This window comes from Homarus americanus, unplaced genomic scaffold (assembly GCF_018991925.1).
Source record: "Homarus americanus isolate GMGI-L3 unplaced genomic scaffold, GMGI_Hamer_2.0 scaffold34286, whole genome shotgun sequence".
In the NCBI taxonomy this organism is placed as follows: domain Eukaryota; kingdom Metazoa; phylum Arthropoda; class Malacostraca; order Decapoda; family Nephropidae; genus Homarus; species Homarus americanus.
This window is the reverse complement of record NW_024725567.1, coordinates 200366-214625: the sequence shown is the minus strand read 5'-3', so window position 1 is coordinate 214625 and position 14260 is coordinate 200366. Positions and strand designations below refer to the sequence as shown.

The window sequence follows — 14260 nt, the reverse complement described above, 5'->3', positions numbered from 1 at the left end:
GCATCTTGGTAATTTTTTAAAAAAGAAATTATCAAGATGTTGGCTGAGGTAAAGTTGTGTACAGGTGTTATTACAGAGGGGTGGAGGTGTTAGTTAGTATCCTGGTAAGTAATAATGATAATAATAGTAATAATGACAATAATAATAATGATAATAATAATAATATACCTTAAGACAGTTAAGATAAGTATGTACCTTTATTAAACTCTTCAGTCCTTCGTTTCATATCAATTCCAATTACACTATTAGATAATTAGTATTGTTATAATATCTTACAACACTTCAACAACTAAGGTCTTTAAGCGCATAACAAGGTCAGTAAATACAACTCGTCCAATTGTAATAAATTAACAAATCAAATTCATTCTTCCTTCCGCTTAGTTTATGGTCAGATAACATTGTGATGTAACTATATAATATGTTGTAAGTAAGGAAGAAAATAAAGATCTACCATTAACTTTGATATATTTTATTTATTTATTATGAATTTGTATTATTTTTTGTATATGTCATGAGTCTTAATATTACGGTAATTTAACAGATTTGAATTGAATGTTATTTTTTTTTTCAATTCGTTAGATTTAAATTTTTTTGTTTTATTCCATTTTCTTGTTTTTACGATTTTGTATTCGGTTTATTCGTATTTTTTTTATTTATCGCTTTATTGTTAATTTTAATCTTCTCTCATTAACTCCATCATTCTTTATTCCATTTTATAATTTTATTCGTTGCATCTTTTTTATTCATCACATTTCATCTTTCCATCTTCTTACTCTTGTACATTAAAATTACATTAACTAATCATTTACATTTACACACACACGTTTACCCTTCGATTTCTATTCTTTTTTTACATTCCGATTTAGTAAACAGAGACTGGAGGCAGATAAAGCCATACGACAGGTCCTCAGTCAGGTACGACAATATCAGCACGAGACGATGACGACGCCTCTGATGACAGGTTGTCGGAGGGGCGGCCAGCGAGAACCATCCAATTTGCTCCCTACAAACACCCATTACGACACTCACGCCCGTGGATAATCGAATTTTTGGTATATATCTAATTACAGGGCGGTGGGGAGGGAAATATTCGGTGTGTTTGTGTTTTAAGGCCGTGAGAATCTGTGGATACAAAGTCACCACCATTATGAACTGAGGAGGAAGACTATATATTGTACTACGATAATCACCTTTTTTTTTGGCGGAAGGTATTGCACGATTGAGCTTACGTGGCAGTTTGTGTTGTTGTTTTGATCTGTAGTGCCACGTCGTGTTGTGTGTTATGATCTGTAGTGCCACGTCGTGTTGTGTGTTATGATCTGCAGTACGACGTCGTGTTGTGTGTTATAGTTATCAGTACGACGGCGTGTTGTGTGTTATGATCAGTAGTATGACGTCGTGTTGTAATCATCACGATCTATAACAGTTCCTGGAAGTGGGGATCCCGTGAACAAGTTGTGTGGCATCCGCTCTGGGCACCTCGGGTCACGAAGAGGTCGTCATGGGCCAGTACTCAGGGTAGGGTGGCCTGGAGTGACGTGAATCGTGGCGTGGTGGGCTTGGGTGGCCGTGGAGAGTGTAGGTAGATGGGTGGGTGGGCAGGTGTGGGTTGGGGGGGGAGGGGGGGCGTGTTGGGACGACGTGGGGATGACGTGTCTCGTGGCGTGGACGTGTGGATGGGTCGTGTTGCGGCTCGGGGCTGTGTAATCGACAGGAATGTTGTAAGGCAAGAGTGACTGATTGAGTGAGGTGGGCGACCCGGAGACTCACCAGGTTTTAACGTCAATATTTCCTCCCTAGACTGAAGACGTGACGATACATCTAACTGCTACACTTTAGCTAAGACGCCAAAATATTCATAGTCAAAATGGTGTCAATATCACCCGGAAACTTTACCATTACAAGAGGAGGGAACAAAAATCTTTATCTTCCGAGTTTCTTTGAGAATCCCGGAATGATATAAATTCTCTTAAGATCTGTAAGTAATTTTCACCCTACGTCACCTTCCTTCCTTCCTTCCTCTCTCCTCTTTCCTTCCTTTATCAAAACAACTACATCCTTTTTCTTTTCCTCTTCTTACTCCAATATTCCCCCTTCGTTTCTTCCCTTATCCCTGCCTACGTCTTTCCCTTACTCCTTCCCTCCCTTTATACCTCCCATATTCCCGTTTCCTTCCCTCCCTTTAATCCCTCCCTTATTCCTCCCTCCCTCAGGCACTACAAGCGTCACGGTGTATAGAAGGTCACAGGGTTGAGCATCGAATTCGTACCTCCGTCTCCCATACGTCTAATTCTGGGGGATGAAATATGGCCTCAATGTTCCGGGTACGGTTCATAAGGGGCGTCTGGGGCCTGGCGCTGACGGCACACCCCTCAGGAAGGTGGCTTTAATTAGTGAGGTTTCCTGTTGACACTTCGGCAGCTAGTTCGTCGTCGTCAAGAGAGATAATAATAATTTCTTCCAGGTGTTTGTCTTTATGAAGGAGAGATAGAGAGACAGATGACGAGATAGAGAGAGAAATAACTTTAAAAGGAACAAAATTATTGACATGAAGAAACCGAGAGATAAATACAGTCTCTTTTGTTTGTCTCTATGGAGGAGAGATGTAGAGAGAGGAACATAGATCATTTATTAGAAAGAGTTGTTGCTAATACTAAGAGAGAGACTTTAGTGCTGTCTCCCTCGTGTGGGTCTCTAGACAGAAAAAAAGAGAGATGCGTTGAGAGATAGAGAGGTACAGCCACCATTGATATATTAAGGAAAGGTTAACTAAAGGCTATAAGATGATGATAAACATACAGTACGAACTTGGAATACTATTACGAATGAGATATTTCACGACAATAATGACTTGACGTTGATATATCACTGTTTTAAATAATGTAACATATACGTACAAATTCCTGTAATCATATCATACCAAGATCATATTCACACTACCACAACACAAGTTACACACTCAAACGTTCACTGTCTCTCCACTCACCTGGCCATGTTTGTCCATCTCGTTGTTGGTGAGTTTGACCTTCTCAAAAGACACGATCTGCTTCTTGAGTTGGTCGCCGGAGTAAGGACAGTCGGGGTGGGCGTAGAGGCGGTAAGGTGGTGGTGGGTCAGCCTTACCTGCCACCAGCCATGACGACCGATGGTACGCGTATCTGTGATCATTACCATATTAGTTAATGAATATGTGACAGTAATTAATAGTATAAACACACGCTCCAAAAAACATCTTTACGGTTTTCTGTTAGACAATGACACACCGGACGAAGGTTTTTGACAACCCTACCTAGACAACAGGAGTCGCAGTGTTCATTCTTAAATTCATTGGACCCCTCCGTAAAGATTCTTTTTGAAGTGTGTGTGTGTGTGTGTGCGTGTGTGCGTGTGTTTGTGTGTGTGTGTGTGTGTGTGTGTGTGTGTGTGCGTGTGCCTATGATGATGCATGTAAGTGCTACTGTATCAACATTAGTGGCGTTAAAACAAGACATGAACAAAGCACCGTGAATAGTAAACATTACTTCATAAAGAAAGTTTCTATAAGATTAATTTCCTAATATATACTATGTAAAATGTTTCAGGTTTTCACGTAAATACAAAAAAAATCAACAAATGTCTTTAATAACTTTTTCTCAGTAACACAAATGGTCCAGAATTCTCGAACATTTACAGGAGGAAAACAAATGACGTAAGAATCATCAAGGACTAACATGTTGGTCGGGATTAACATAGATAAAATATGTTAATTTACATTCCTCAAAGTTGGTTTTATGAGAATTTAATCCTCAAAAGTTAAATCTTGATCTTATTCTGGACTTAAGCTCTACTGTAAGCAAGTCAATTAGATGCGTTCTCACACCCGCAGTTACGAGTATTCACCCTGGCCTTTACTAACACGTTTAAGACACTATAAATAAAACTGTTTGGCCATGGGGGGGGGGGGACAAGGGAGAGAAGAGATAGGGAGGTAAGCAGTAAGGAAGGAAAGGAAGAAGCAGGGAGCTAAACAGTGAGGGAGGGTAAAGAGAGAGGGAACTTGGCAGGGAAGTAAACAGTGAGGAAAGTGGGCGAGGGGAGGACCCACCTGTAGCGTTTGTTATCGACGGGAACAATGTCGAGGAGCACCGCGTATCTATGCTCAGACTTAAGTCCCGTGAAGGACGCCCTGACTGTGGGGAACATACGCCTGCAAGAAAGAGAGAAAAAGATACATTATATACTAGATTTTTATAGATATATACATGGATTTTTATCAAGTTGAAATTGGTTCAGTATGTACACACACCAAAAAATTATCAACGAATTTGAAAATGAACATTGTGACTGATGTTGTCTCGGTAGGGTTATGAAAAATCCTTATTCACTCAAACACAAAATCGTGTAGGCATATGATAAAACATTATTAATAGACTGCATATAAACAAACAAAGGTACAAATAACAGCGCTGGTATATAATCAATGTATAAAGCCAATGTAAACAATCATTCCATTTGATCAATATAAATTTCTCCCCGTTAAAAGATAATTTTTTTACCGTACTGTTTAATTACTAAATCATTAATTATCGTACATATACTTGTTTTATTTAACCATTTACTTATTCATCTTTTTCATTATTTATATTTCTAATTACATAAATGGTTACCAATTAGGGAACAGTTAAGTTTCCCCTGTACACATTCCCGAATCTCACGAGGGTAAACTATGAAAAAATGAGGAAGTGGATAAAAAAAATGGATAAAAACTCATTGTAAGAGATGATGAGGGAGGTTACATGAGAGCCAGATAGTCTCAGAGGATTGATGGGTATTGGGTGAGGCTAAAATAGTGATTGAGATTGATGGAACAGTGGCAAGGGAAGTGACGGAAATGGATCATCAGACTTGAGGTTAGAGAATTGATTGAAATTGATCAGAGTGATGGATAGAACTTGATCTGAGTGAGTGATGGTTGAAGGAAGGATAGACAATGGAGTAAATAAAGGATAGAAGATTGGTGGTCACACTGAATGAAGACAGAAAGGATGATGTAAAGTGATCACATATCAAATAATAAACGATTGAAAATTGATCAAACTTCAGTCGAATGAATATTTTGAAAAATAATCGAACGTAATGTAAAAAGAACGACGGAAATTGATCTGACATAAACTACATGAACGATCGATTAGACTTGAACACCTGCGGCAGCCTCCAAACACCTGTGGTCATTTATCTTACACGTTTAATCAGTAGTATTTAGTAAGTCATGTGTTAAATGATGTTCTAATGTCAAGAAGAATTTACTAAAGCCTTTACTAGCTCTTATAGACAGACAGAAAGACACACACAGACACACACACACACGCACGCACACACACGCTTCCAATCTGACTACCATACCTCCTCCCCCTATTCCCTACTTACTCCCCGACTCATCTACTCCCCTATTCCCTACTCCCTTAAAAAACTACCCAAGGATCCGTAGAAAATCGAGCAGCGTGTTAAAGCCCACAGGCGTCGGGCAGCCGCTGTATGCAAATTGGCCCTCCGAGCGGAACTCCGGTGTTCTCAACGATGATGGTGAAGAAAGCCTCGCTCGCCACACCAGACGCCTCGCTCGCCACACCAGACACCTCGCTCGCCACACCAGACACCTCGCTCGCCACACCAGACACATCTCTCGCCACACCAAACAGCTCGCTCGCCACACCAGACACCTCACTCGCCACACCAGACACATCTCTCGCCAAACCAAAAAGCTCGCTCGCCACACCAAACAGCTCGCCAACAAGAAGGTGGAAAAAGTGAGATCACCTGAAGATTCGCTCCCACCTTAGGTTTATTACACCTTCAATTTAACTACCATAACGCTAACCTAACCTAACCTAACCTAATCTAATCTAATCTAACCAAATCTAACGCTAACCTAACCTAACCTAATCTAATCTAACGGTAACCTAACCTAACCTAACCCCCAATGAAGCGTTCAGATGGTTACTCTTTAGGTGAAATAAGCTTGGTGGGCGGGCGGGGGGGATGGAAGCCTTTAGGTAATTAAAAAAAATATCGAATAAAAATGAGAAAGGAAGAAGAGAAGAGAATGAAGGAGAAAAAATGGAACTAGCGAGGTTAATTGTGTGTGTGTGTGTTGGTTTTAGTGAAGGCGGTGGGAGATTTCTTGTCATTGGGTAAGTTCATTGTCTCTCGCTACTGCTCATCTCAGTCCACTTTTTCAATGGTTAATCTCGTTAGTCAACCGTGAGCGGAGGGGAGGGTGGAGGATTGATTTTTTTGGGGTGTTGGAAGGTGTATAAGGGAGTTTTAAGCTGAGATTAACTTAACTCTTTTGTATATCTTGAAAGTCATAGAAAATTGTAGGTATTTTTTTTTTGGTCTCTGTCTCATTAGGTAATATAAGTAATGCATCTGTATTAATGACTGGTCCTGAAGGTGGTCTTGTGGTCTCTCCTCAGCTAGGGAAAGAGACACACACACACACACACACACACACTCTCAGAGAATCTCAGCGAGGGTGAACAACAAAAAAATTCCACGTAATCGCTAAACACACGAAGTTGTTGCCGCCGGAAAATCAATTTTCTTTGTCTGGTCCCCAACTAGAGGAGGCTGGTGGCCGGGGCTGTCGTCTTCATCCCATCACTAAGGGGCTGTCATCCTCCTCAATCACTGCTAGCGTAGTTGTTCGTATTGGTAGCCGTAACTACGAACTGAACTCTCGTCTTAACACCCTCCCCCTCTTCCTTCTTCTCCACCTCCTCCTTCCCGCCATCACTGAGGATCATTTACACTCTGGCGGCATCTAGGCGGAATTCCTCCAGTCGGGCGGAGCGGATGTGAACTAAGCTATCACCTGCCAACAGACACATGGGGGAATCTCTCTCTCTCTCTCTCTCTTTCTCTCGTTATCTCTTTCTCTCTCTTAAAGAGTTCTTATGTTGGTTTTTGGTGAAGGGATTCAAGGTTGAGTATCTCGGTACATACTACTACTTCTTCTCCTTCTTCTTCTCCTTCTTCTTCTCCTCCTTCTTCTTCTTCTTCTTCTTCTTCGTGTTGTGGTTCGCTGAGGTGTTAGTCGTCCAGTCAGTCTCTCTCACACCCCCATATTTGTTTTCCCTCATTCATGTTTTGACGTCAAGTTGTTATTCGTGTTATTTCACCTTGACACTGTTATTGTTGTTGTTCTTCTATGCGGTGCCTCAGCTGTCAGGTTCATTAAGGATCGTTCACTTAAGGTCTTAGTTGCTACAGTAAATACATGAGAGATTATTAACTCAAGAGGATATGAAATTTGTTGATAATATTACGGGTTTTTTGGGGTCTTTTAATTGTTTCGGTCTTAAGTCCCTACAGAAGAGGATTTTTAACACTTGGTAAATAATATAATAGACGTCTCAGAACTATCACTCGGGAAAAAACAATTCAATTTGTTTTTAATTATTTTGTTGTCTATTTTATTGTGTTTACTAAGTGCTTAAAAAAAATAAAATAAAACTTTTAGTTGTTGAGGCGTGATACTAAACACATACTTAACATTTTATTACATTGATGTTTGTCTCTTTAAATGTTTAATGATCTAGCTTTAATGACAATAATACATACATTCAATTGTTTAAAGTTTAATAAATAAATTTTGACCCCATCACCACCATCACCCCCCCCAAAAAAAAACCACACAAGAAAAAAATCAGAAAACAAAAACACGAATACAAAAAAAAAACATAATTTGAAATAACTAAAGACAAGAATTTGCATATTTTACTTTTTAGGGGAGGAATAAGCATATATTAATTCACGCGGATTTCACCCCTCCACCCCCTGGTCTGACCACCGAAACAACAACCACCACCACCACATCGCTGCCACATACTCTCAATCAGAAGAACGTAAAGATAACAAATTATTATGAGCTTGGACAAATATTAGCACACACACCATCATGGCGTTCTTCTCGTTAACAGTGTTTTGTGGCCGCAGGGAAAGACTATCTGAGGCCTTCCACCCCCCGAGCCATCACCACCGTGAAGTACTCAACTCGCGCTAGGGAGAAGGGGGGGGGGAGAGGAGGGAGAGAGGGGAGGAGAGAGAGAGAGGAGGGAGAAGCGGAGGAAGGAAGGGGAGAAGTATGAGAGGCATGGATAAGGGTGGATGTGTTGGGAGGAGGCCGTAAAAGGGTAAATGCTAAGGGAAAGGGAGTAATGGTATATCTAAGGGGGAAGGGAGAGAGTAAAAGTGTGAAGAAAGGGTCGAAGGTGGGATAAAGGAAATGGTTATATACAATGAAGGGGATAGAATAAGTGGAAGAAGGAGAAGAAGGGTAATTGGAGTAAAGGAACTAAGGGAGACTAAGATAAAGGAAGGTGGAAAGGGTGGGGGTGATGGGGAGGTGAGGGAAGGAGGAAGCATAGTGGTGAAGGAGTTAAGAGCGAGGGAGAAGAAGGAAGGGAGATAAGGAGAGGTGAGGGAAGGAGGAGGAAATGACTTAGCCTAAAGAAAATGCACAGAAATTGAAATACAGAAGGAAACAGGAAATTAATTAAAAAATGTCTTGGAAGAATAAATATATTGTTCCCCAGTCAATAAGAATGTCTCCACCTGCATTTAATTCTCTCTATACCGGACGTGTTTGAGACCCGTTCAGAGGTAAAGAGGATAAAACCATTTTTTTTTCAAACATGTGACAAGACAATCGTAAAGAAACCGAATGGGAAAAACAAACAATGTCCGGTTTGGAGATAATTCCGGTTAAGAGGAAAGTCCGGTTTAGCGAGAATAAAGTTTGGTTAAGATGTAATTAAATCCGGTTAAGAGTAAAGTCCGGTTAAGAGAGGATACAGTCTGAGTGAGAGGATAAAGTCCGGTTAAGTGAAAAGAAGGAGAAAGAGATGGAGTAATTTATGGACAGAAGAGGAGATGATGGAGGAACTGGGAGATAGGAAGAGGAAGAGGAGAAGTAGGAGAAGAAGGAGGAGGAGAAGCGTGCTGACTCAACAAAGGATCACTGACAAAAAAATGTAAAAAAAAAAATAAAATAAAAAAAAACCGAGAGAAAAAACACAACTTCCGCCCACGACTCAATGAAGCTTCGTCCTGAGACTTTATTAACAACCACCTAATGTGTCCCCGCCGCTTAGGTGCTCAGGTGATTGCTTCAGCTGCCTTGTTAACTACTACGTGGTGTGAGGTGTGTGGGTGTGTTCGGTTAGTGTTGGTGTTTATCTGTTAATGAGGTATTAGTGGAGATTAAAAACAAAAACAATAATAACAATAACAGGAATACTTCTACTTATGATAACAATAATCATCATCATCATCATCATCATCATCATCATCATCATCACTCAGTAATGGTCACCTCTCTGCTAACCGCTTCCTCCTTGAACCTTGAGAGTTGTGCTTTTCTCACTAGAGCTAGAGATGGGCCGTCAATGTCTCCTCAGCCTTAGTGATGTGTAAAGCTGTAACGCCTCCTCCCCTATGGTTAGAGGAGGACACAGCAACGCCCACTACTCGCTCAAATGAAAAAGAAACGAGGAATAAGATCTTGCATAAGCAGTTGAACTTATCAAGACGTCGGGGTGGTCTAAGACGGCGGGGAGACGCATACAACACCATCTTGGTTTGGCTATTATCACCTTAACACCCTGGTGACTTTAAGGGCGAATATGAATGACACCTTGAAGGGTTCTGTATAGCCATCTCTTAAACGTTGATGTAGCTGATGACTGGCCACTGATGTCGCCTCTAATTCCGCTGTTTAATACCGTCTTCCCATCCAGTGGTCACGCTCCCACACCCCTTGACTGGTTCCTGGCCAACATGTTCACCATCTCCCGTTCTATTTAGTTTTAGTGATATTCCTCTTAGTATCCGAGAGACATGAAGTGTGGTTATGTACGTGTGTTAGTCCTTCTTATCCTCTTGTTATTTAATGGACTCCCTTCCCCGATTAATTTTGACGATAATGGCTGAAAAAAATACTCATTTTAGTTTACGGCTGTACTGGAAGAACCTATATATTTGTGAGGGAAAACTCGAAGGAGATTAGTAAGTGAGTTTAGGTGGGTGAGGGGAGTGGACGTGTGTGCACTGTATGTATGTATGTATGTATCTATGTATGTATGTATGGATGTATGAATATATGTGGTGTCGTAACAGACATGTGGTGACAATGACCATGATTATGTTCTCAGCATTTATGTGTGTTGGTGTTATTTGACATGATGATGATAATGAGGTGATAGATACAGAATTACCTACCTGTCCACACACACACACACACACACACACACATATATAGTGCATCTATCTGTTTGTATATCTATCTCTCTTATCTATCTATTGACACACATACACGGAAAACACCCACATTCATCGTGTAGAGTATACATACATGTAATAATAAAGTGTGTGTTATTACAATACATTATACAGAGTCATGCCACATTCCTATTCAGAACGACATACAAGAGAAGTTTTATGAGTCACTTAAGACAAAGGTTAAGTTATAATGTATTAAGCAAGAAGACACGACGAGGTCTTAGCCGCCCCTCACACCCGACCATCACCCATACATCACACCCACCCTCACACCCAAACCATCACCAACCATCACCCGACCATCACCATTATCTACACCACACCCTCCCCACCCTCACCAAAACCATCTGCCCTCCCCTCCCCTCACACCTCACACCCGACCACCACACCCGCCCTCACACTGACCACCACACCGCCTGCACCCGACCATCACACCCGACCATCACCCCGCCCCTCACACCCGACCATCACACCCGACCACCACACCCGCCCCTCACACCCGACCACCACACTGTGTACTTGGCGTCAGTATGAACTAATCCATAGTGTGAATGTCTGACCACATGAGGCGCTAAAGAGCCCCCTCCTCCCCTGCCCTCCCTCGACCGCGGAACACGAGACACTGTACAGTAATGCACTGTCACGCAACGAAGGGAAATTTATTGACTTACACGCACCGAGTGTGAGCTCCTTCAAGACCAGACTTGACCAACACTAGAACAGGTACAGGTACATTCAGGAGCCAGTGCATGCCCAGTACTTGCCAACAGTGCGTAACAGAGACGTGACCGACCGAACGCCCAAGCAGCTAACAACCCGATCAGTGGCGAAGAGGACAACAGTAACAGCAAAAAAAAAATGTATATATATATTATTAAAGGTGTCAAAAGCAATCAGTGTATTTCCTTGAAGTTTGTTTGGTAGTGGTGGTGCAGTGAGTAGTGGTAGTGAAAGTGTAGTGTGATAGTAGTCAATGGTGGTGATGGTGGTAGTGGTGTGGTGGTGGAAGTGGTAGTGGTGGTGGCAGTGTGAAGTAGTGGTGTGAGTGGTGGTGGTGGAAGAGGTGTGTGAGTGGTGGTGGTGGTGGTGTGTGGTGATGGTGGTAGTGGTGTGTGTGGTGAGGTGGTGTGTGGTGGTGTGGTGGTGGTGGTGCTGGGTTCTCAAAGTGGTACGTGGGATCACCTAAAGAATCACCACCCCAATTTATTTCACCTATAGATTAAAAAAAAAAGCAACTAACCTAACCTCACCTTCCCAAATAACATTAAGGTGGTTAATCTTTACGTGATATAAGCTAGGGGGGGGGAGGTGAGGGGGGTTCTTCAGGAGATACTATAGACGTGGTACAGTACAGTTTAGTGAACCTTTGCCTATATAACCAGAGTCAAATTCTTTCCTAGTGGCAACATGGAATTAGGAAGACAAATATCCATACATCCACTTGTAATTAATATAAACATAATACTAGGATGAGTGGGTGGGTGAGTGGGTGGGTGGGGAGAGGGCCGGGGGTGAGTGGTATACGTTGAGAAGAGAAGAAGGAAGAGAAGAAAGAAGAGAGGAAGGAGGAGGAGGAGGAGGAGGAGGTGGTAGGGTAGGTAATTCATCACCTTAATGACAGACTTGCTCCCTCTTTGTGACAGTGAGTGGGGGGGAGAGGGGTGTGGAGAGGGTGGGGTGGGTGCTATGGCGGGTGGTGGTATGTTACAGTATTACACGCCCTATTGTCCTGACTTAAGTGAGCTTGTATTATGTCGTTACAGTGGTTGGTAACGTTTTGTAATAGTTTGGTCTCTGGCGTTTTAAGTAATACGTTGTATCCCAAGACTTATGAGAACTGAACTGGTTGTGAGTTGTGGAGGTCAACTCTATACCCCACGCTACCTATTGTCAACCTGTGAGTGCTGTTCTCTCTCTCTCTCTCTTTCTTTCAATCTCTGTCTCTGTCTATCTTAGTCTTGTTCTCTTTCTCTCTCTTTCTCATATCTTTTCGTCTCTCTCCTTTCTTCCGTCTCTCTTTTGTCTCACTCTCTCTCTCTCCCTCAATCTGATTCGATTTTCTCTCAACTCTCTCTCTCTCTCTCTCTCTCTCTCTCTCTCTCTCTCTCTCTCTCTCTCTCTCTCTCTCTCTCCTGACCCTCGCTAGATAATTGACCAATCCAAGGTATTGTCGGAACACCGTAAACACGGGTTGAGGAGAAGTTATCACTTTAGATTGAGTGTTCTTCAGCGTATTTCACTCTTAAAGAAGAAACAATCACCGCAGGAATGGTTTATGTCATAAGAGCTGTAGTATTATGAAGAGAATTTCCGTGAGTACAAAAACAATAACAATAACAGCAAAAAGTTCACGAGAAGTTCACTATGCTAATTATGACCTGACTTTAACTGATCTAACCTAATCTAAACTGTCTTAACCTAACCCAGTCAACAGAACACCGCCTTGAGCTCTAATTGTGTTTTAGAAGATGAAAAAAAAATCTTACCTGGGGCAGTACTGATCGCCTGCAGGTAACACAGTAGACAGCCTCCCAAGCATTCACTGTCTACCCAAACCAAGCGGTAAGTGTCCATTAGCCTACGGGGAGATGACTGTCTGGAAGGTGTGAGGTCTTAAGTGACGCTAAGTACTCATAAAGAAGACAGCAGAAGTGTTGGTTGTATATTATAAAACGCGGGAGAGACTGGCCCCTTCCTTCATCCTTCCCTCCTTCTCCTTTCCTCTTCTCCCTCTCTCCTTCCTTCTCCCGTTTATTTTTCTCCCACTCTGTTCTTCTCTCGTTCATCTTTCTCTCACTCTGCCCGTCTCCTCCTTCCCTCCTTCCCTCCCTCACTCTGTCCGTCTCCTCCCTCCCTCACCCCGCTAAGTGTGTGAGACGCCTCCATAAAGACAAGGCATTATTCCGCGGGTGAAGGATCCGGGCACAACTGGGGGCAGAGCTGTGGCCAGTACCTCGCCGCCGCTCCTAAACGTCGCTCACCGGGATCGGGAACTTTTAAACTGCTGGCAAATTGGTCTTCCGTCTTGACGTTAACGCTGGTGCGGTAGGCGGCTGGGCCTCCCTCCCTCGCCCGATAACTGTCATGGACCTCATTAATTAAAACGCTCTCTGAGGCACAACACAAAAAAAGGTAAACTCCGAACAGACGAGAGCAATGTGTGGCATAATCAACCCTTTAACTATAGTATACACCCGTGGAGCTGCTTTCCTTTGTGTGTGTCCGCGCATCTGGTGTAGCTCATGTGCGTGGAAACATACATACGTACATGTAGACGGTGTGTGTGTGTGTGTGTGTGTGTGTGTGTGTGTGTGTGTGTGTGTGTGTGTGTGTGTGTAAAACCTTCCTCCGCTGATGGGGTTCACGTAAGTCAAGTTCTCTCCCAGATCACTATCGAATTAAGCTAATTACCGAATCGCCAGCGAGGCTAACGAACTAGCAAGCTACGTGTGTAACATCAGCTTTGTGAGGCGCACTAAAGTATTCTGGACCGTGATCTTTAACGCTCCGCCGCTGATAAGGAGACGTTAAAGTTTATTGACTACATGGTTTTTGGAAGTCTTGTTTAGCTACCTGTGTTGTGTCGGGCTGCCAAAGTCTTACCCGGGCAGGCAGGGCTTAAGGCGCTGTCTGTATTGTTATGAGGAAACAGCTGAGGTTGTTCTTGTATTCTAAATTCATCTCTGACACTTTATCCCGTCATGTTGTTTCTTTAACTTGTATTACGTGGACATTTTTTCTTTGGCTTAACTATTTGATTGATAAAGTGACTTCCAAATAAAATATTATTACTCTGACAACTAATCAACGTTTGTACATAATCAACACTTACTAATTAATAAACTTTAACTCACTAAGAGACAGAGAATTGGGTATTAATTTTCTTCCACAAATTGCCAATCTAGAGCAACAGGTTATTAACATATCACCATCTTTCTTG

The 14260-nt window shown here is 42.3% G+C and overlaps 1 protein-coding gene across 1 annotated transcript in view; it reads right to left on the bottom strand.

Moving 5' to 3' along the window:
* LOC121865242 (T-box transcription factor TBX20-like) overlaps window positions 1-14260 on the bottom strand; it is a 113504-nt gene that overhangs the window by 27568 nt on the left and 71676 nt on the right. Inside the window, 2 exon segments of the mRNA XM_042364591.1 lie at window positions 2987-3158; window positions 4085-4186. Of these exon segments, the coding sequence (XP_042220525.1) occupies window positions 2987-3158; window positions 4085-4186 (274 nt within the window).